At 36.7% G+C, this 23,326-nt stretch overlaps 1 protein-coding gene across 10 annotated transcripts in view; it reads left to right on the forward strand.

Moving 5' to 3' along the window:
• LOC117264970 (receptor-type tyrosine-protein phosphatase mu-like) overlaps window positions 1–19,146 on the forward strand; it is a 259,756-nt gene extending 240,610 nt beyond the window's left edge. For all 10 annotated transcript variants that reach the window (XM_078162819.1, XM_078162810.1, XM_078162815.1 and 7 more), the window contains 6 exons: window positions 3,711–3,884; window positions 4,330–4,461; window positions 10,718–10,843; window positions 12,769–12,932; window positions 14,604–14,739; window positions 17,433–19,146. In XM_078162819.1, coding sequence (XP_078018945.1) covers window positions 3,711–3,884; window positions 4,330–4,461; window positions 10,718–10,843; window positions 12,769–12,932; window positions 14,604–14,739; window positions 17,433–17,486 — 786 coding nt within the window. In that variant the 3' untranslated portion in view covers window positions 17,487–19,146. The remainder of the gene's footprint in view (window positions 1–3,710; window positions 3,885–4,329; window positions 4,462–10,717; window positions 10,844–12,768; window positions 12,933–14,603; window positions 14,740–17,432) is intronic.
• The last annotated feature ends 4,180 nt before the right edge of the window (window positions 19,147–23,326 follow it).

Consider the following 23,326-nt stretch of genomic DNA (forward strand, 5'->3'; position numbering starts at 1 on the left):
ATTCGGGATGGTGATTGCAAAAAAACTGATTTTACGTTTGTGGAAAATGGACTGTGTACCGACATATGACTTGTGGCTGGGAGAAATGTCCAACACACTACATCTCGAGAGACTGAGGCTTTATAACGAAGATAGAGGAGAGGTATTCCACAAGACATGGGACCCTGTACTGAGATGCCTTAAGGGGCACACTTAATGCTTCACTGTGCGCAGATGTATATGAGTTTGCATATACTTCACTTTATTCTTCTATTTGTTCATAAATGTTTTTCTTTAGTCATTTGCTTTATTGTCTAACTATGACCATGGACTGATATCATAATTTTAGATGTGCTATGTTCTGTAAGTTGTCTTTCTTTTCTATGCTCTTCTTTTCCTTCTGTCTCTCTGTCATTTGAAAAATAATAAACATATATTCAAAAAAAAAATAATACATGTAATAACACCTTTATTATTGGTTAATAAATGATTTACTAATGTTTATAAATCATCATTCACAAGAACTATATAAGATTTTGAAAATTGTCCCTGACTTAAGTTTAATGAGCCATCAAGTCTGCAGTTATAACATTAATAACTCATTAATAAAGGTTAATAAACATCATCTGTGCAGTTATAAACAAAAAATAACTCATTAATAAAGACTAATAAACCATCAGCTGTGCAGTTATGAACATTAATAACTCATTAATAAAGATGTATAAACCATCAGCTGTGCAGCTATAAACATTAATAACTCATTAATATAGGTTAATAAACATCATCTGTGCAGTTATAAGCATTAATAACTCATTAATAAAGACTAATAAACCATCAGCTGTGCAGTTATAAACATTAATAACTCATTAATAGAGGTTAATAAACATCATCTGTGCAGCTATAAACATTAATAACTCATTAATAGAGGTTAATAAATATCATCTGTGCAGCTATAAACATTAATAAATCATTAATAAAGACTAATAAACATCATCTGTGCAGTTATAAACATTAATAACTCATTAATAAAGACTAATTAACCATCATCTGTGCAGTGATAAACATTAATAACTCATTAATAAAGGTTAATAAACATCATCTGTGCAGTTATAAACATTAATAACTCATTAATAAAGAGTAACAAACCATCATCTGTGCAGTGATAAACATTAATAACTCATTAATAGAGGTTAATAAACATCATCTGTGCAGCTATAAACATTAATAACTCATTAATAAAGACCAGTAAACATCATCTGTGCAGTTATAAACATTAATAACTCAATAATAGAGGTTAATAAACATCATCTGTGCAGCTATAAACATTAATAACTCATTAATAAAGACTAATAAACATCATCTGTGCAGTTATAAACATTAATAACTCATTAATAAAGACTAATAAACATCATCTGTGCAGCTATAAACATTAATAACTCATTAATAAAGACCAGTAAACATCATCTGTGCAGTTATAAACATTAATAACTCATTAATAAAGACTAATAAACCATCATCTGTGCAGTGATAAACATTAATAACTCAACTCAACAGTTATACACGTTGACAATAATGATGGGTAAAAAGTCATCATTTTTGCAGTACATGTTAATAATCCATTCATAAGAAGTTAGAAACATGAATAACTCATTAATAAAGGCTAGTTACATTAATTGTGCAGTTATACGCATTATAAAGGTTATAAACATAAATTCTGCAGTTAAAAATGTTTATAAATCTGCAACAAGAAATGTCAGAGAGTCGTTTTGAACTGAACATCTCTAATAAACCTAATATGTTATTAATAAAGGCGAGTTTTCTCTTTTATCTGATTAATAAAGTGTTTGTTAATTATTTATTAATTATTAACAAACACTTTATTCATTAAAGGAGAGTCATTAAAGAGTTATTATTGAGACTGATTGAGAATTTAAAATTGTGTTGATGCCTCCACCTTGGTACTGATGATATTGATCCTTATTGGTGATGATATTAATCTTTATAGGTGATGATATTGATCCTTATTGGTGATGATATTGGTCTTTATTGGTGATGATACTGATCCTCATTGGTGATGATATTGATCTTTATAGGTGATGATATTGATCCTTAGTGCTGATGATATTAATCTTTATAGGTGATGATAATAAACTTTACAGGTGATGATACTGATCCTCATTGGTGAAGATATTGACCTTTTTTGGTGATGATATTGATCTTTATAGGTGATGATATTGATCTTTACAGGTGATGATATTGATCCTTATTGGTGATGATATTGACCTATATAGGTGATGATATTGATCCTTATTGGTGATAATATTGATCCTCATTGGTGATGATATTGATCTTTACAGGAGATGATATTTATCCTTATTGGTGATAATATTGATCTTTATAGGTGATGATATTGATCTTCATAGGTGATGATATTGATCTTAATAGGTGATGATAATAAACTTTACAGGTGATGATATTGATCCTCATTGGTGATGATATTGATCTTTATAGGTGATGATATTGATCCTTATTGGTGATGATATTGATCTCTATAGGTGATGATATTGACCTTTATAGGTGATGATATTGATCCTCATTGGTGATGATATTGATCTTTATAGGTGATGATATTGATCCTTATTGGTGATGATATTGATCTCTATAGGTGATGATATTGACCTTTATATGTGATGATATTGATCCTCATTGGTGATGATATTGATCTTTATAGGTGATGATATTGATCTTTACAGGTGATGATATTGATCCTTATTGGTGATGATATTGATCCTCATTGGTGATGATATTGATCTTTATAGGTGATGATATTGATCTTCATTGGTTATGATAATAATCTTTATAGGTGATGATCTTGATCCTTATTGCTGATGATAATAAACTTCATAGGTGATGATATTGATCCTTATTGCTGATTATATTGATCCTTATTGCTGATGATATTGATCCTTATTGCTGATGATAATAAACTTTATAGGTGATGATCTTGATCCTTATTGCTGATGATAATAAACTTTATAGGTGATGATATTGATCTTTATTGCTGATGATATTGACCCTTATTGCTGATGATAATAAACTTTATAGGTGATGATATTGATCCTTGTTGGTGATGATATTGATCCTCATTGGTGATGATATTGATCCTTACAGGTGATGATATTGATCTTTATAGGTGATGATCTTGATCCTTACAGGTGATGATATTGATCCTTATTGGTGATGATATTGATCCTTATTGGTGATGATATTGATCCTCATTGGTGATTATATTGATCCTTATTGGTGATGATATTGATCCTTATTGGTGATGATATTGATCCTCATTGGTAATGATATTGATCCTTATTGGTGATGATATTGATCCTTATTGGTGATGATATTGATCCTCACTGGTAATGATATTGATCCTTATTGGTGATGATATTGATCCTCGTTGGTGATGATATTGATCCTTATTGGTGATGATATTGATCCTTATTGGTGATGATATTGATCCTCACTGGTAATGATATTGATCCTTATTGGTGATGATATTGATCCTCGTTGGTGATGATATTGATCCTTATTGGTGATGATATTGATCCTTATTGGTGATGTTATTGATCCTTATTGGTGATGATAATAAACTTTATAGGTGATGATATTGATCTTTCTTAGTGATGATATTGGTGTGTGTGTGTGTGTGTGTGTGTGTGTGTGTGTGTGCTCAGACTCTGAACATGGTGACGCCCACGCTGCGGGTGGAGGACTGCAGTATTGCTCTGTTGCCTCGAAACCACGAGAAGAACCGCTGCATGGACGTGCTGCCCCCGGACCGCTGCCTGCCGTTTCTCATCACCATCGACGGGGAGAGCTCCAACTACATCAACGCTGCACTGATGGACGTACGTCACGCCGCCTGGGCCATTTAGTGGCTGTTCTGAAACTGTTAGTCGTGTCACATGATCTTCTGAGCAGATGACATCGTTGTTTTGATTTCAGAGTTTTATTCTCAGCTTCAGTGATGACATGACATTGAAACATTAAAAAGTTGTCACTCCTGTTATTTTCATTTATTTGGGGGTAACTACAGCACCCATGATGCTTCAGGGCATGTAAACAGGAAGTATAATGTTGCCATGGAGTCAATGAGTGAGACACACACACAAACCACAGTACTGTCCCGAACATCCCAGTAAACAACTCTGTTGTTGTGTGTGTGTGTGTGTGTGTGTGTGTGTGTGTGTGACAGGTCAGAGCTCAGAGAAAAAAACAATGTGAAAGTGAAAGTTGATGTTGTTTATTCACCTGTGTGATGTCACTTCCTGCTGTGTGTGTTAATTGTTGCAGAGCTACAAGCAGCCATCTGCGTTCATCGTTACCCAGCATCCTTTGCCCAACACGGTAAAGGACTTCTGGCGTCTGGTCCTCGACTACCACTGTACATCCATCGTCATGCTGAATGATGTCGACCCCGCGCAGGTAAACACACACATAAATACACACACATTAACACATTAATACACACACACATAAACACATTAACACACACATAAACACACACACAAACACATTAGAACATGGCACTCTTAAATACTTGATTCTGATTGGTCAGTCAGCAAAATTCTGCAGTGTTTATTTCTTGAGGTATCACCGCTGGTCTGCTGCTTCGTTGCTAGGGACGCCATAGCAACGGCCTTAAGGCCCATTTATGCTCAACGTTAAATACGGATCCGGAATACGGAAGGAGCCTTCTGTCCATATCCGCGTTCATTTCGTCCGTATTTCTGCACGTTTCCATAAAGCTTACGGATACGGGCCAAATGGAGCAGTACCACCGGGAACCGTGGGGGCAGTGTTGCTGTCACTACCCAATACGTAGCTCTAGTGAGACACGAAGAAGAAATAACAATGGCGGTTGGAAAATAACTCCTGACAGGGGAATGGAACACATTAACACACACACATAAACACACACATAAACACACACACATACACACACATTAACACAATAACACACACATTAACACACACACACACACACACACACACACATACATGCGTGCAGTGAGCTGTGAGTTGCTGAACTCTTTCCAATCAAGACTCTGGATGTGGTTTTTCCAGGTTTATTGATGAAGCAAAGTGTGAAACTAAAAATAGACAAAATAATCATCAGATTATGAAAATCATGTTTTAACAGCTGTTTAAAGAATCAAATATTACTGCACCTCATTAACCACAGATTAGCATGGCTAACGACAACAGTAGAAACAGATGCAGTGAGCATACAACGTAAATGTTACCTCGTAATCATGTAATGTTATATATCTCTGTGAAACAGGAAGAAAGAAATGTGTGTTAGATGTCATGATCAGTTCATCCTATCAGCAGCATATTGTAGATCTTTACCATCAATCAAACTGATAATATTAAATCTATGGTGTCAACACCAGCCAATATTCATGCTTTTATTATTTTAGCTTCACCATGAAAAGACACGTCAGCTGTTTGGATTCAGACTTTTTTGTGTTTTTTGTTTGTGTAAAAGTTTTGTGTAAAAGTATTTTTTTGTTTTTGAGGTGCAAAATTAGAAATATTTCCAAACATGAGGTCGACTGACTGTCAGATATATATTAGTATAACTCAGTGTCAGGTATATATTAGTATAACTCAGTGTCAGATATATATTAGTATAACTCAGTGTCAGTTATATATTGGTATAACTCAGTGTCAGATATATATTAGTATAACTCAGTGTCAGTTATATATTGGTATAACTCACTGTCAGATATATATTAGCATAACTCAGTGTCAGATATATATTAGTATAACTCAGTGTCAGTTATATATTAGTATAACTCACTGTCAGATATATATTAGCATAACTCAGTGTCAGATATATATTAGTATAACTCAGTGTCAGTTATATATTAGTATAACTCAGTGTCAGATATATATTAGTATAACTCAGTGTCAGTTATATATTAGTATAACTCAGTGTCAGATATATATTAGCATAACTCAGTGTCAGATATATATTAGCATAACTCAGTGTCAGATATATATTAGTATAACTCAGTGTCAGTTATATATTAGTATAACTCAGTGTCAGATATATATTAGTATAACTCAGTGTCAGTTATATATTAGTATAACTCACTGTCAGATATATATTAGCATAACTCAGTGTCAGATATATATTGGTATAACTCACTGTCAGTTATATATTGGTATAACTCAGTGTCAGATATATATTAGTATAACTCAGTGTCAGTTATATATTGGTATAACTCACTGTCAGATATATATTAGCATAACTCAGTGTCAGATATATATTAGTATAACTCTGTCAGTTATATATTAGTATAACTCAGTGTCAGATATATATTAGTATAACTCAGTGTCAGTTATATATTAGTATAACTCAGTGTCAGATATATATTAGTATAACTCAGTGTCAGTTATATATTGGTATAACTCAGTGTCGGATATATATTAGTATAACTCAGTGTCAGTTATATATTAGTATAACTCACTGTCAGGTATATATTGGTATAACTCACTGTCAGATATATATTAGTATAACTCAGTGTCAGTTATATATTAGTATAACTCAGTGTCAGTTATATATTGGTATAACTCACTGTCAGTTATATATTAGTATAACTCAGTGTCAGTTATATATTAGTATAACTCAGTGTCAGTTATATATTGGTATAACTCACTGTCAGGTATATATTAGTATAACTCAGTGTCAGTTATATATTGGTATAACTCAATGTCAGATATATATTAGCATAACTCAGTGTCAGATATATATTAGTATAACTCAGTGTCAGTTATATATTAGCATAACTCAGTGTCAGATATATATTAGTATAACTCACTGTCAGATATATATTAGTATAACTCAGTGTCAGTTATATATTGGTATAACTCACTGTCAGATATATATTAGCATAACTCAGTGTCAGATATGTATTAGTATAACTCACTGTCAGTTATATATTAGTATAACTCACTGTCAGCTATATATTAGTATAACTCACTGTCAGATATATATATTAGTATAACTCACTGTCAGATATATATTAGTATAACTCAGTGTCAGTTATATATTAGTATAACTCACTGTCAGATATATATTAGTATAACTCACTGTCAGTTATATATTAGTATAACTCACTGTCAGCTATATATTAGTATAACTCACTGTCAGATATATATATTAGTATAACTCACTGTCAGATATATATTAGTATAACTCAGTGTCAGATATATATTAGTATAACTCACTGTCAGGTATATATTGGTATAACTCACTGTCAGATATATATTAGTATAACTCAGTGTCAGTTATATATTGGTATAACTCAGTGTCAGATATATATTAGTATAACTCACTGTCAGATATATATTAGCATAACTCGGTGTCAGATATATATTAGCATAACTCAGTGTCAGATATATATTAGTATAACTCACTGTCAGTTATATATTAGTATAACTCAGTGTCAGTTATATATTGGTATAACTCAGTGTCAGATATATATTAGTATATAACTCACTGTCAGCTATATATTAGTATAACTCACTGTCAGGTATATATTAGTATAACTCACTGTCAGCTATATATTAGTATAACTCAGTGTCAGTTATATATTGGTATAACTCAGTGTCAGATATATATTAGTATAACTCAGTGTCAGTTATATATTGGTATAACTCACTGTCAGATATATATTAGTATAACTCAGTGTCAGTTATATATTAGTATAACTCAGTGTCAGTTATATATTGGTATAACTCACTGTCAGATATATATTAGTATAACTCAGTGTCAGTTATATATTGGTATAACTCAGTGTCAGATATATATTAGCATAATTCAGTGTCAGATATATATTAGTATAACTCAGTGTCAGTTATATATTAGCATAACTCACTGTCAGATATATATTAGTATAACTCACTGTCAGATATATATTAGTATAACTCAGTGTCAGTTATATATTGGTATAACTCACTGTCAGATATATATTAGCATAACTCACTGTCAGTTATATATTAGCATAACTCACTGTCAGTTATATATTAGTATAACTCAGTGTCAGATATATATTAGTATAACTCACTGTCAGTTATATATTAGTATAACTCACTGTCAGTTATATATTAGTATAACTCACTGTCAGATATGTATATTAGTATAACTCACTGTCAGATATATATTAGTATAACTCAGTGTCAGTTATATATTGGTATAACTCACTGTCAGATATATATTAGCATAACTCAGTGTCAGATATATATTAGTATAACTCACTGTCAGTTATATATTAGTATAACTCACTGTCAGTTATATATTAGTATAACTCACTGTCAGATATATATATTAGTATAACTCACTGTCAGATATATATTAGTATAACTCAGTGTCAGATATATATTAGTATAACTCACTGTCAGATATATATCAATCAATCAATCAATTTTATTTATAAAGCCCAATATCACAAATCACATTTTGCCTCACAGGGCTTTACAGCATACGACATCCCTCTGTCCTTATGACCCTCACAGCTGATCAGGAAAAACTCCCCAAAAAAACCCTTTAACGGGGAAAAAAAACGGTAGAAACCTCAGGAAGAGCAGCTGAGGAGGGATCCCTCTTCCAGGACGGACAGACGTGCAATAGATGTCGTACAGAACAGATCAGCATAATAAATTAACAGTAATCCGTATGACACAATGAGACAGAAAGAGAGAGAGAGAGAGAGAGACAGAGAGAGAGAGAGAGAGAGAGAGAGAGAGAGATGCAGGTAATAACAGTAGCTTACAACAACATTATTGAAAGTAATAATATTATAGTTATAGTTCTGGCTACTGTGGTACAATATGTTGAAAGTATGTATTAATATTTGGCAGTATACATGTGTGACAATAGTCATATGTGTATAATAACAGTAGAAGTATGACTAATGACTAATGATGGCAGCAGCAGCAGGAGGCATCTGGCAGGACCACGGTAGCAGCACAACCACACACGTCACGCTGTCCAAGCACCGCTGTGATATGAGTTAATCTGAGAGACAGTGGAGCACAAAGGCTCCGGAGAAGAAGCCGAGTTAGTGACATCCAGAATGGCCGAGTTAGTAAGATGCAGTAATAGAATACGAGAGAGAGAGAGAGAGAAGGAGAGAAGGTGCCCGGTGTATTATAGGGGGGTCCTCCGGCAGACTAGGCCTAAGTCAGCCTAACTAGGGGCTGGTACAGGGCAAGCCTGAGCCAGCCCTAACTATAAGCTTTATCAAAGAGGAAAGTCTTAAGTCTAGTCTTAAATGTGGAGACGGTGTCTGCCTCCCGGACCGTAACAGGAAGATGATTCCACAGGAGAGGAGCCTGATAGCTGAAGGCTCTGGCTCCTGATCTACTTTTGGAGACTTTAGGGACCACGAGTAACCCTGCGTTCTCAGAGCGCAGTGTTCTGGTGGGATAATATGGCACTATGAGCTCTCTAAGATATGACGGAGCTTGACCATTTAGAGCTTTATACGTTAACAGTAGGATTTTAAATTCAATTCTGGATTTTACAGGGAGCCAGTGCAGAGAAGCTAAAACAGGAGAAATATGATCTAGTTTCTTAGTTCCTGTTAGTACACGTGCTGCTGCATTCTGAATTAGCTGGAGAGTTTTTAAGGACTTACTAGAGCTACCTGATAATAGAGAGTTACAGTAATCCAGCCTAGAGGTAACAAAAGCGTGGACCAATTTTTCTGCATCTTTTCGGGTCAGGATAGGCCTAATTTTCGCAATATTACGCAGATGAAAAAATGCAGTCCGTGAGGTTTGTTTTAAATGAGAATTAAAAGACAAATCTTGATCAAATATTACTTTGAGGTTTCTTACGGTAGTGGTAGAGGCCAGAGCAATGCCATCTAGAGAAACTATGTCATCAGATAAAGAGTCTCTGAGTTGTTTGGGGCCAAGAACAATAACTTCAGTTTTGTCTGAATTTAACATCAGGAAATTGGTGCTCATCCAAGTTTTTATGTCTTTAAGGCAGTTATGGAGTTTAGTTAATTGATTACTTTCTTCTGGCTTCATCGATAAATACAACTGAGTATCATCCGCATAACAATGGAAATTTATAGAGTGATTTCTAATGATGTTACCTAAAGGAAGCATATATAGAGTAAATAGGATTGGTCCGAGCACAGAACCTTGCGGAACTCCAAAACAAACTTTGGTACGTAAGGATGATTCATTATGAACATCAACAAACTGAAAACGATCAGATAAATAAGATTTAAACCAGCTCAGTGCAGAACCTTTTAGGCCAATTAAGTGATCCAGTCTCTGCAGTAGAATTTGATGGTCAATAGTGTCAAACGCCGCACTAAGATCTAATAAAACAAGTACAGAGTCCTTTCTCTGAAGCAATCAGAAGGTCATTTGTAATTTTAACTAGTGCTGTCTCAGTGCTATGATGCACTCTAAATCCTGACTGAAATTCCTGAAATATATATTAGTATAAAGGACTGTTAACGATAGTATGAATAAATAAATTGTGTCCATATATTGAATCCATGTTTGTGTTGAGATGATGTTGTCACCAGTCACTGTGTGATAATGAACATGCTGTCTGTCTGTCTGTCTGTCTGTGTGTCTGTCGCTCTGTCTGTCTGTCCCTTTGTCTGTGTGTCTGTCTGTCTGTCCATCTGTCTCTGTGTCTCAGCTGTGTCCTCAGTACTGGCCGGAGAACGGCCTCCATCGTCTCGGCTCCCTGCAGGTGGAGTTTGTCTCAGCAGACCTGGAGGAGGACGTCATCAGCCGCATCTTCAGGATCTACAACACAGCCAGGGTGCGTTTATTTTACGCTCTGTCACCTCCCTTTTCTGTTGCTGTTAAATGTATAATGGAGTATTGAAGTTATGGTTAGTTGTGATTTATATGTATTTATATTCTCAATATTTTCTTGATTCATCTTTCTGCACGTTGAACATTCATGTAGTCCTGGTTTGGTTTTAATGTAAAGGAGTTATTTAAAATGTTTAATTTTTACCAAGCTTTTAAATTCATGATGAATTTTTGGAAGAGGTGAGGTACGTCACATGACTTGAAAAGGCATCATGGGTATTTAAGATGGTGACTTTCTGTTGTTAGTCAGAGGAGTAGGAGCTGCTCGCTCTGAGTGTTATGCAGCATCACGTCCTTCCTACTTGGTTTCTGCTGTGACTGCTGCCACCTAGAGGCAGGGCACACACCAGGACTCAGGGTCTTTATAACCCAATAGTTTGTTTGGTTTTATATGAGTTAGATTATTTGTTCTTAGACATCGGGTAGCTTTTGGTTATATATAGATACGTTTTTGTTTTCAGTGAGCAGTTTAAGTTTATTTGCACATTTCAGTATAAAGAACGGAGAAAAGGTAAAACAAAAACAGTTTACCTGTGCAGGTGAGGTAGAAAGATCTGTTCATGGTCCCTCAGCTTAAGATATGAATAAAATAATCAAAGATTTAAAATACAACATGATGCAAAGTAAAATATCAACAAAGTTAGTTTTAGTTACCTAGAAGTTTATTGTTTGTTTGTTCTTGGTTATATGTAAATGAGTTTGCTATCAGATAATGGTGTGTTTTGGTTTTTAGTTATTTTATTAAGTTTAGATAATAGTAGGTTTTTGGTTATGTAAAAGAAACAGTTTTTAGATTATAGTTTGTTTTAGATATTTACCAGTTTTTCAGATAAGGGTCAGTTTTTGGATTTATATGAGTTAGGTTTCAGTTTTCAGATAACGTTTAGTTTTTGTTTCTGTATAAATCAGTTTATTTCTTCTAAGATAACTTGTTAGTTTTTGGTTTTATATATTAACGAATCTATTTCTTGATGTAAGCTAACAGCAGCTGATGTTTGCCAACAGTGTTAGCACAACAGAATCCACCTCTCTCAGTCGGAGGTCGTTTGATTTTTACGCCCTCAGGTATTCAGGGTGCGTTTGATTTCTGCCTGCTAAAGTTCAGCTTTGCCTACGTTTGATTCGAAGCTCCATTTCTTTCCTGTTTCACCAAATTTAGATCAGAATGCGTTTGATTTATACCCTCCTGACCCCCCCCCCCCTCCCCCCCCGTCGGGCTGAGTTTAGGTTTTGCTGCGTTTGATTTGTGCCTCATTTCCTCCCTGTGTCTCACAAAATTTGGGCTGTGTTTGATCCAGACTCCCCTCCCCACCCGCCTCCCTGTGGCAGGTCGGATTTAGTTTTCGGTGCGTTTGATTTGAGCCTTTTCTCCTCCCTGCCTGCTCACATTTATGTTCAGATCTGTTTATCCTCCATCCATTTCTTTCCACCTTCTCTTCCTCCCCTTCCCTCTGTTTACCTTTCCTAAGTCCTTTCTTCCCTTCCTTCTTAATATTTGTTACTTCCTTTCCTTCACTATCTCCTACCTTTCTTTCTATACAATCTCTTTTCCTTCTTTCACTCCTCTCCTTTCCCATCACGTTTTCCATTTCATCCCTCCTCATCTGTCTTTTGTCGATCCATTTGTCCTTTACTGTGCGTCTTCCTTTCCTTCATTAGCACTTTATTTCCTTCCTTTCCTTTCCTTTTCAGTCTCCTTAAACTTTCCTTCTCTACAATGCTTTGTCTCTTTCTACTTCCCTACTTCCTTCCTTCCTTCCGTCTGTCCTTCCTTCCTTCCTTCCTTCCTTTTACGTTGGGGAGTGTTTAACCTCACCAGTCATTAGGGTGAGCTTGTTGTGATGCCCCTGTCCTCCCCATGTCCCCCAGCCCCAGGACGGGTACCGTATGGTGCAGCAGTTCCAGTTCCTGGGCTGGCCAATGTACCGGGACACGCCCGTCTCCAAGCGCTCCTTCCTCAAACTGGTTCACCAGGTGGACAAATGGCAGGAGGAGTACGACGGAGGAGAAGGACGCACCGTCGTCCACTGCCTGTAAGAGTACTACCACACAGTACTACATCTGCACTACATCAGCACTACATCAGTACTACATCAGTACTACATCGGCTCTACATCAGCACTACATCAGCTCTACATCAGCACTACATCAGTACTACATCAGCACTACATCAGTACTACATCGGCTCTACATCAGCTCTACATCAGCACTACATCGGCTCTACATCAGCACTACATCGGCTCTACATCAGCACTACATCAGCTCTACATCAGCACTACATCAGCTCTACATCAGCACTACATCGGCTCTACATCAGCACTACATCGGCTCTACATCAGCTCTACATCAGTACTACATCAGCTCTACATCAGCTCTACATCAGTACTACATCAGCTCTACATCAGTACTACATCAGCTCTACGTCAGCACTACATCAGTACTACATCAGTACTACATCGGCTCTACATCAGCACTACATCAGCTCTACATCAGCACTACATCAGTACTACATCAGCACTACATCAGTACTACATCAGCTCTACATCAGTACTACATCAGTACTACATCAGCTCTACATCAGCACTACATCAGCTCTACGTCAGCACTATATCAGTACTACATCAGCTCTACATCAGTACTACATCAGCACTACATCAGCACTACGTCAGCACTACATCAGTGCTCCATCAGCTCTACATCAGCACTATATCAGCTCTACGTCAGCACTACATCAGTACTACATCAGTACTACATCAGCTCTACATCAGCACTACATCAGCTCTACGTCAGCACTATATCAGTACTACATCAGCTCTACATCAGTACTACATCAGCTCTACAACAGCACTACATCAGCTCTACGTCAGCACTACATCAGTACTACATCAGTACTACATCGGCTCTACATCAGCACTACATCAGCACTACATCAGCACTACGTCAGCACTACATCAGTACTCCATCAGCTCTACATCAGTAATACATCAGCTCTACATCAGCACTATATCAGTACTACATCAGCTCTACATCAGTAGTACGTCAGCACTACATCAGTACTACATCGGTAATACATCAGTACTACATCAGTACTACGTCAGCAATACATCAGTACTACATCAGCACTACATCAGTACTACATCAGCACTACATCAGTAATACATCAGTACTACATCAGCACTACATCAGTAATACATCAGTACTACATCAGCACCACATCAGTAATACAGCAGTACTACATCAGTACTACATCAGTACTACGTCAGCAATACATCAGTACTACATCGGCACTACATCAGTACTACATCAGCACTACATCAGTAATACATCAGTACTACATCAGCACTACATCAGTAATACATCAGTACTACATCAGCACCACATCAGTACTACATCGGTAATACAGCAGTACTACATCAGTACTACATTGGTAATACATCAGTACTACATCAGCACTACATCAGTACTACATCAGGTGTAGTACTATACAGTGTAAAATATAATGTAGTAGTACTGATACTACAACACAGTACTGGTCGTAGCACATTAATACTTCTCATACTGCAGATACTGATATTACACAAATTAACACTGAGCTCAGTCCATCAGTGATGTATTGTCTCCATCTGGTGGTGAGAACATGGAACAACTGACTGAATCTGATTGTTATACCCTCTTATCTCCTCCTCTCTCCTCCACCTCCTCAGGAACGGAGGAGGTCGCAGTGGTGTGTTCTGCAGTATCAGTATAGTGTGTGAGATGTTGCGACAGCAGCGCTGCGTCGATGTTTTTCATGCTGTTAAAACACTGAGAAACAACAAACCAAACATGGTGGACCTGCTGGTAACACACACACACACACACACACACACGCTCAAGTGTTGTTGTTATTAGTTCTACATTTATTTTCTGTAATGTTTGTTTGTATTGCACTCATAGATTTGGCTGCACATACATATATATATATATATATATATATATATATATATATATATATATATATATATATATATATATATACATATATATAATATTTATTTAATCTTTATTTAGATTGTTCTGTTAGAATTATACAAATTAAAAATAAATTAGAAAAGTATACAGATAAATTATTGATCAGGCCATCAATATAAAATTAATCAGTAAAATATTCCACTCAAGTACTTCATGTACAGTACAGGCCAAAAGTTTGGACACACCTTCTCATTCAATGCGTTTTCTTTATTTTCATGACTATTTACATTGTAGATTCTCACTGAAGGCATCAAAACTATGAATGAACACATGTGGAGTTATGTACTTAACAAAAAAAGGTGAAATAACTGAAAACATGTTTTATATTCTAGTTTCTTCAAAATAGCCACCCTTTGCTCTGATTACTGCTTTGCACACTCTTGGCATTCTCTCCATGAGCTTCAAGAGGTAGTCACCTGAAATGGTTTCCACTTCACAGGTGTGCCTTATCAGGGTTAATTAGTGGAATTTCTTGCTTTATCAATGGGGTTGGGACCATCAGTTGTGTTGTGCAGAAGTCAGGTTAATACACAGCCGACAGCCCTATTGGACAACTGTTAAAATTCATATTATGGCAAGAACCAATCAGCTAACTAAAGAAAAACCAGTGGCCATCATTACTTTAAGAAATGAAGGTCAGTCAGTCCGGAAAATTGCAAAAACTTTAAATGTGTCCCCAAGTGGAGTCGCAAAAACCATCAAGCGCTACAACGAAACTGGCACACATGAGGACCGACCCAGGAAAGGAAGACCAAGAGTCACCTCTGCTTCTGAGGATAAGTTCATCCGAGTCACCAGCCTCAGAAATGGCAAGTTAACAGCAGCTCAGATCAGAGACCAGATGAATGCCACACAGAGTTCTAGCAGCAGACCCATCTCTAGAACAACTGTTAAGAGGAGACTGCGCCAATCAGGCCTTCATGGTCAAATAGCTGCTAGGAAACCACTGCTAAGGAGAGGCAACAAGCAGAAGAGATTTGTTTGGGCCAAGAAACACAAGGAATGGACATTAGACCAGTGGAAATCTGTGCTTTGGTCTGATGAGTCCAAATTTGAGATCTTTGGTTCCAACCGCCGTGTCTTTGTGAGACACAGAAAAGGTGAACGGATGGATTCCACATGCCTGGTTCCCACTGTGAAGCATGGAGGAGGAGGTGTGATGGTGTGGGGGTGTTTTGCTGGTGACACTGTTGGGGATTTATTCAAAATTGAAGGCACACTGAACCAGCATGGCTACCACAGCATCCTGCAGCGACATGCCATCCCATCCGGTTTGCGTTTAGTTGGACGATCATTTATTTTTCAACAGGACAATGACCCCAAACACACCTCCAGGCTGTGTAAGGGCTATTTGACCAAGAAGGAGAGTGATGGAGTGCTGCGGCAGATGACCTGGCCTCCACAGTCACCGGACCTGAACCCAATCGAGATGGTTTGGGGTGAGCTGGACCGCAGAGTGAAGGCAAAGGGGCCAACAAGTGCTAAACACCTCTGGGAACTCCTTCAAGACTGTTGGAAAACCATTTCAGGTGACTACCTCTTGAAGCTCATGGAGAGAATGCCAAGAGTGTGCAAAGCAGTAATCAGAGCAAAGGGTGGCTATTTTGAAGAAACTAGAATATAAAACATGTTTTCAGTTATTTCACCTTTTTTTGTTAAGTACATAACTCCACATGTGTTCATTCATAGTTTTGATGCCTTCAGTGAGAATCTACAATGTAAATAGTCATGAAAATAAAGAAAACGCATTGAATGAGAAGGTGTGTCCAAACTTTTGGCCTGTACTGTATACACACACACATATATATATTACCAAAAATGTAATTTGAAATTTATTTTATCAAATTATTTAACTCTTTCCCTTCCAGAGTGTTATTTTGAAGTTTCCAGCATTTTTGATCATATTCAGTGATCTTTAAAGAACCACAGAATAATTTGTTCTATGAATATATAAACAGTAGATACATCACACTAAAAGACAGACCTTTTGTCTTATTTCATGTCTTTTAATCAACACTTGAATTTGTCACTTTCCATAAAATAAATAAATAAATTAATAAAACATTTTGGACAAAAAGCTGAGAGAATGTATTTCTGTCAAAGAGTCATTTTTCAATATAAAATCAATTTCACATTTTTTTTGTTTTTTTTCTCATTTCCCTCCGTCAGTTTGAATTGTATAAATGAAAGTTATGATAATAATAAAAATAATAATGTCTTTGAAGTATAGCAGCGCAACAGGTCGTCACGTTCTGTTGTTTCCGTCTCCTCTGTGGTTGTCTTGTCCGTGTGTCACTGTCACCGTCATGGAGATCCGGTTTCGTTGATGTGAAACAGCGCTCCCTGTCTTATTACAGTGAAAACACAGATTAACGGAATATCTCGTCCATGGCGGGGAAAGAGTTAAACACCACTTAATGTGTACACTAAATACTTTGTAAAGGTGATATGTTTATGAAATGATTTAAATAATGACGAGTTATCTGTGACCTCTGACCTCTGACCTGTGTGTGTCTCTACAGGAACAGTATAAGTTCTGTTATGAGGTCGCTCTGGAGTATCTTAACTCTGCTTAGCCTCAACAAGAGACACTTGTTCATCCTCCCCCTCCCCCGCTGGAAACGCTGCACACAGTCTGACAGGAGGAAGAGGAGGAGGACGAGGAGAGGAGGTCTACTACTGACTGAAGGTGACGAGGAGGAGGAGGAGGAGGAGGAGGGTTTTGCACTGCCTTGTTTGACTGAACTGGACACACTGAACTGCGACATACTCACTTTGTTACTCACCATGTGTCACTTTGTTTTTTTTTATTTTATTTGTCCAATTGATGAGCTGAAACTAAAAGAACCAAAACAACATGAGACGTGAGGAGTGAAGCTCGGACACGTCTGTCCTCCTGGTTTTTGTTTTTCACATCAGAGTGAAGCATCCTGTTCAGCTGACAGACTCACGGGATCTACCTGAACTCACCTGTGTCAACAACAGGAAGTCCTCTTCCTTTCATGTGTCTTTGGCCCAATCCCAAACCACTCCCTACCCACTACCACTTCACTACCGAGTGTCAGTCCAAATCAAGTTACACTCGCAGCTGCGGAGGGCACTCCTGATTAAGGGGAAGTGTATGAAAGAGAATCCAAACCATGGGACGCCCTCACCACTCTACCGGAAGAAGGAAGCAGATGTAACCATGGATACCGACAGACGCTTTGTGAAAGCAAAATAGAGCAAAAAAAACAAAAACAAAAAACATTTAAATATTAATTAAAATGAGATACATTAAAAATAAACTTAGATAAGTCAGATAAGAGATACAGTGCAGTGTAATCAAAGTAATTAACTTGTTCATATTTTATAGACACAGTTTACACATTCACAGATGAACTTTATTAATTAATCTGGGCAATCTCATCTCCATCCCTGCTTTGCAGCATTCCTCTTTTTAGTAAAGAGACTCTCAATTTTAATCCGTAGATTGATTAACTGCTTTGTTTTTTCTTCTGTCCCTGTGAACACGGAATTATATTTTTTTTTAAAAAATCATGAGAATTGGATGAGGAATTTTTTAGACGGTTTTAAATAGTTCATTTAAGCATATGGACATGGAGGTTTTCATCTTTTGACACCAAACATTCTGTGAGTTTGTTTGAGACTGTAAAGTCAGTGTGAGGAAAACAAATGTGTGTGTTTGATCTAAAATATTTTACAAAGTAGAAAGACGGAACTGTTACATTTGTACGTTGTTTCCTCCATTGTGATGTTGCGCTTCCTGCTGGGCTCATCAGAAGCCTGCACTGATGCACACTCGCTATCTAAGGGCTGAGCAGTCCACTCGCACTCAGCGATCATTGGTTTGGGACGGACCTTAATATGGCGGAGCTCCGCGTGACCGCGCAAACGGAGGGAGAGTGAATAGGGCGAGGGGATAGGGGCCGGTTTGGGATTGGGCCTTCGTGTCTCCAGTGATCATCTGTGAGACAAATGACTTCTCTGTGTTCACGCTGTTGGTGCCGTCATTTCCCAAAGCACGCCGTCATATTTCAGCTTTGTAATATTTCATCAAGTCGTTTAAGTTTTCTGGATGAAATGCTCAGTCGATGCACTCACCTTAGAGTGGTGCATACATCAGAGAAAAATCTCCTGAATATGAGAAAAGATTTCAGAATTACAAGAACATTTTCAAAATTACAAGAAAGATTTTAAAATTCTAAGAGGAGGGATCTGAAAATTACAAGAAAAGGAAAGATTTCAAAATTACAAAAAAAAAAGATTTCAGAATTACGAGAAAAGATTTTAAAATTACAAGAATTTTTAAATAGGAAAAAAAAAATCAAAATTCTGAGAAACTACTTAAATACTTGAGAAAAGATTTCAAACCCCTCCCCCACACAGTGATTGTCCAATCACACCTTAGCAACACTTTGTGTATGGATGGATGAAACATTTGGCTCTAATGTACGCTGCTGTTTGTCTCTTTAACGAGGACTTTGTTGTCTTTATTTCCACGTCGTCTACATGCTTCATCAGCTGGTGAGGATGATGACTTTTTACCTGGGACCTGTTAGCGTCTGTTAGCACGTAGCCTCCAACAGCACTTCATGTCTTTGTTTATGAGGGTGATGCCCATTAATCAACTTTTCTGTGTGTGTCAGCCAGCCGCCCTATTTTTCCACTTCAGCAAGACGCTGAGCGTCTAGTGGAATACAAACATCGGGCAGAAGATGGCTCAATCACACTCAGACCACCTGAGAATCGAAACAATCATCAGTGCTGAGCTCAACGGTTCAGTCTGGTCCTCACAAAACAACCTCAACTCAAGGTCTACTTACTTGTGTTTGTGTCAGAGCTTTCAGTTTGCACAGTTTGATGAGAAACCTGAGAGCAGCTCCGAGTAACGGAAACTTTAAACGTCTCCATGGCAACTGTTCAGTCTTCTCTGAGTAGATCTTAAGTTGAGGTTCTCTCGTCATCATCTATGTTTTTGTTCCTCATAAAGATATATTAACATATATGAAGTCCGTCCACCCATCTGTCTTCTTCAGTGGTGTTTTATGTTTGCAGATTAAGAATCTAACTAGGCTGGAAATGTGCGACTGCATCTTGTTCAGTTTGGATGAATCTAAAATGAATCCCAGATGTTTGACCCTGTGGTTTCTGTTAGTTTCCTCCTCAGCAGCTGGACGATGCTCGTCAGCGCTTTTGTTCTGGACAGGGTTGAAGGCGAGCTGTTAATAATGTACATAGAGCAGGAGGAAGCAGGAAGAAGAGTATTTATTCCTTCAGTTGTTCTCAGTGTCAATGTTGTTGTTGTTCTTGTGAAGCACACAGAGAGAGACAATCATGGCCGACGATTTTAATGCCCCAGCATTACAACCACACTTAGTCTGGCTCTGTGTTGGTGTAACTCTGGTTACACACGGCTCTGGGCTGGTGTAACTCTGGTTATGTGTGGTTGTGGTTTTGGTTGAACCCTGTTGACGTATGGCTCTGGTGCTGCTGAGAACTTTATTGTTATGAAAGCTTTTATTTATGTTGTATGATTCCAAAATACCACAAATAAAAAAATGTATACACTCTTCAGCCTGAGTCTGTCACCTCACTGTGTGTGTGTGTGTGTGTGTGTGTGTGTGTGTGTGTGTGTCGCCAAGGCAGCCAATCAGATCAAGCTTGAACGGCTGTAATATTTATCACAAGTTATATTTTAGATATATATTGATATAAAGTTAATAGACAAATGAAATATTGATATATCAGCACATCTTTTGTTTTATTAGCTGCTTGTATATTATTTATAATTGTGTTTCGTGTACACATGAACAGTGTTATTTACATAGGCTATATTTGTAAAATTATTATTAAAAATTATTTGTAAAAACAAATTGTTTATTTTACAACAATAACCCGCTCACTTTGCATTATTCTCACCTGCTAATTACACAGTTAATTACCAAAGAAATCAATAATTTGACACAAAATTTTATGGATTTTAACATGATTTTAAAAAATATGTGTTCATGGGAAATGCCTCATCTGAATTTTACAGCATGTCCTAACAGCTATTTCTGAAGAGCCAGCTGTCACTATGAACACAGTTATTCATTACGTCAATAAGAAGTGTGTGCAGTGCAGCTGCCACAGGACAGCGGCACTGGAGATGCACAGGAAGTATGAGACCCAGACAAATGAGCTCAGAAAGACGATTTTAGACTATTCCCAAAGTGATCCAAAGTATTTAGTATAAACATTACTTTGTTTTCAGTAATCTGTAGTGAAATACGGTTTGAAAGTAACTCAGGCAAAACACAGGCATCCAGTCGCAGCGGTTTAATGTGTGGTATGATACACCTCTGGATGGTGTCCGTTATTAACACCACCGGACTGCCTCAGTTTGAAATGCCACCAGACAACAACATAATTTAGGGACCTGGAGAGTCCTTCATAGGACAGGTGGCAGAGAGGTGGATGGATTCAACAACACTGGATCCAGCTGTTCACTTCCTGTGTGAATGTGGAGCCAAATCAGTGGAAAACCTTTTAATCAATTGCATCTGCCTTTTTTTCTTAACATCAAGTCGTCACAAGGCACCACAGACACAGTGCACAGAAGGCACAATATTAACACTGCCTACATATACAATATTTTAGTATACATACATATATGGCTTTGAAAGTGTTATTCTTGTGAAAATAGCATTATTATTGTTGTAATTATTTTATTATTATTATCATTATTAACATCATCGGTATCAGCCAGTATTGGCTTTAAAATCATCTGAAAGAATCAGGCAGCATTGATTTTTCTTATTTAGCACAATGACTGAATATCACAGACACTGAACAGTGTTTCATGTCTCCACCTGCTGGTGGGCCGTCACCATCACAGCCTGTGTGTATAATATGATGTTAATTCACTGCAGAAGAGACTTGATGATGATCACTGACATTAGGTGGGGAATATATATATATATATATATATATATATATATATACATATATCGATATCAGATATCAGTCAAATGAGTTGTTACATATTGGCTCAGATATTGGTAAAAAAAAAAACAAAAAAAAACAATCCAATATTGTTCATCCCAAATTATTATTATTATTAGTAGTATTATTATGGAGTTTACCTTAAAATTTATATTATTACAAAAAAGAATGATATGCTAAAAAAATCTAGATCAGAATCATAAATACTTTATTGATCCTCGATTCATTACAGTCGCTCTGATGTAAAGAATAGAAAATCATAAGAAGTAAGAATAAGAGCATGAAATACAAGTATGTAAATATAAAGTAATAAAATACATTAAGATAATAAATAAAGATGTGCACTGAGCTACATCATTAACACTAGCATCTAAAGTTTAAATCTTACTGTGCGGAGTCTGTAAAATATAGATATTTATTCTGTTATAATGGTTAGGGGAGACTGGGGCTGGTGGCCACAGTGCTTATACTAGAGGGCGCTGCCACACTATGTTGATATGAAACAGTTGGCCTGACATCCTGCTTATTTTGCACTGGTCATTTTGTGGAACATACAAAACATTAAGGTGAGAAGATAATTTGTAATTTTTTTGAGTCAGAGTAATTTTTAATGTTAGTGTAATTGTTTTTTTATTAAAAGCTTGAAGGTTATTAGTTGTTTAAAAATCAAACACTTATTAAAAATTCAAAGGTAAGAGCTTTGATTTGAGTCAACTTTTAGCTATCGTTGCTTTGGTTCCTCATTAGAAAACAATGTTGGATCTAAACAGTTACATCCTTCATTGACATTTTAAGTTCCTGTTCATACTGTGACCCATCTGTTCCAATCTCACTGTTTCATTTAATGTTATATTCATAATGAATTGTTATAAAACAGTGGCTTTAATAAAGTCTAGATTTTTTTCAGCACTATAAATTCCTTCATTATACACTTTTATTCCAGAGGATGATTCAAACAAGCCATCACCTGGTTCCGATTCATGGCTGAAACACAAGGGGCATTGATGAGTAGCTACTGTTATAGAGGTGCTATTCATTTAGAAAATTATTTAGTGTTTCTATCTTTAAACTAAAAAGTTACACATTTATTTTAAATCTTTTTTTTTCTTCTAAAACCCCACTGATAACAGGGGGGACTACTAACCCTGTGATGGGGCTGGTTGTCACAGTGTGTCAATCAATCAATCAATCAACTTTTATTTCATAGACTCAAGGTCCATTTACAAAGACATACACACAGATAGATTTAAAAAAGGCACTCATACCAATATTTCCACATAGGTGACTGGTACCGCAAAGAACTTAGACGGGGATTTGACAGCAGCATAATAATGGAGTTGTGGGACCCATTCAGTCGACAGATAAATCTGTACATTAGATTTCTCAACAAAGCATGAAACGTATTGACTCTTGCGTTACAAAACAAATC

This window comes from Epinephelus lanceolatus, chromosome 20 (assembly GCF_041903045.1).
Source record: "Epinephelus lanceolatus isolate andai-2023 chromosome 20, ASM4190304v1, whole genome shotgun sequence".
Taxonomy (NCBI): domain Eukaryota; kingdom Metazoa; phylum Chordata; class Actinopteri; order Perciformes; family Serranidae; genus Epinephelus; species Epinephelus lanceolatus.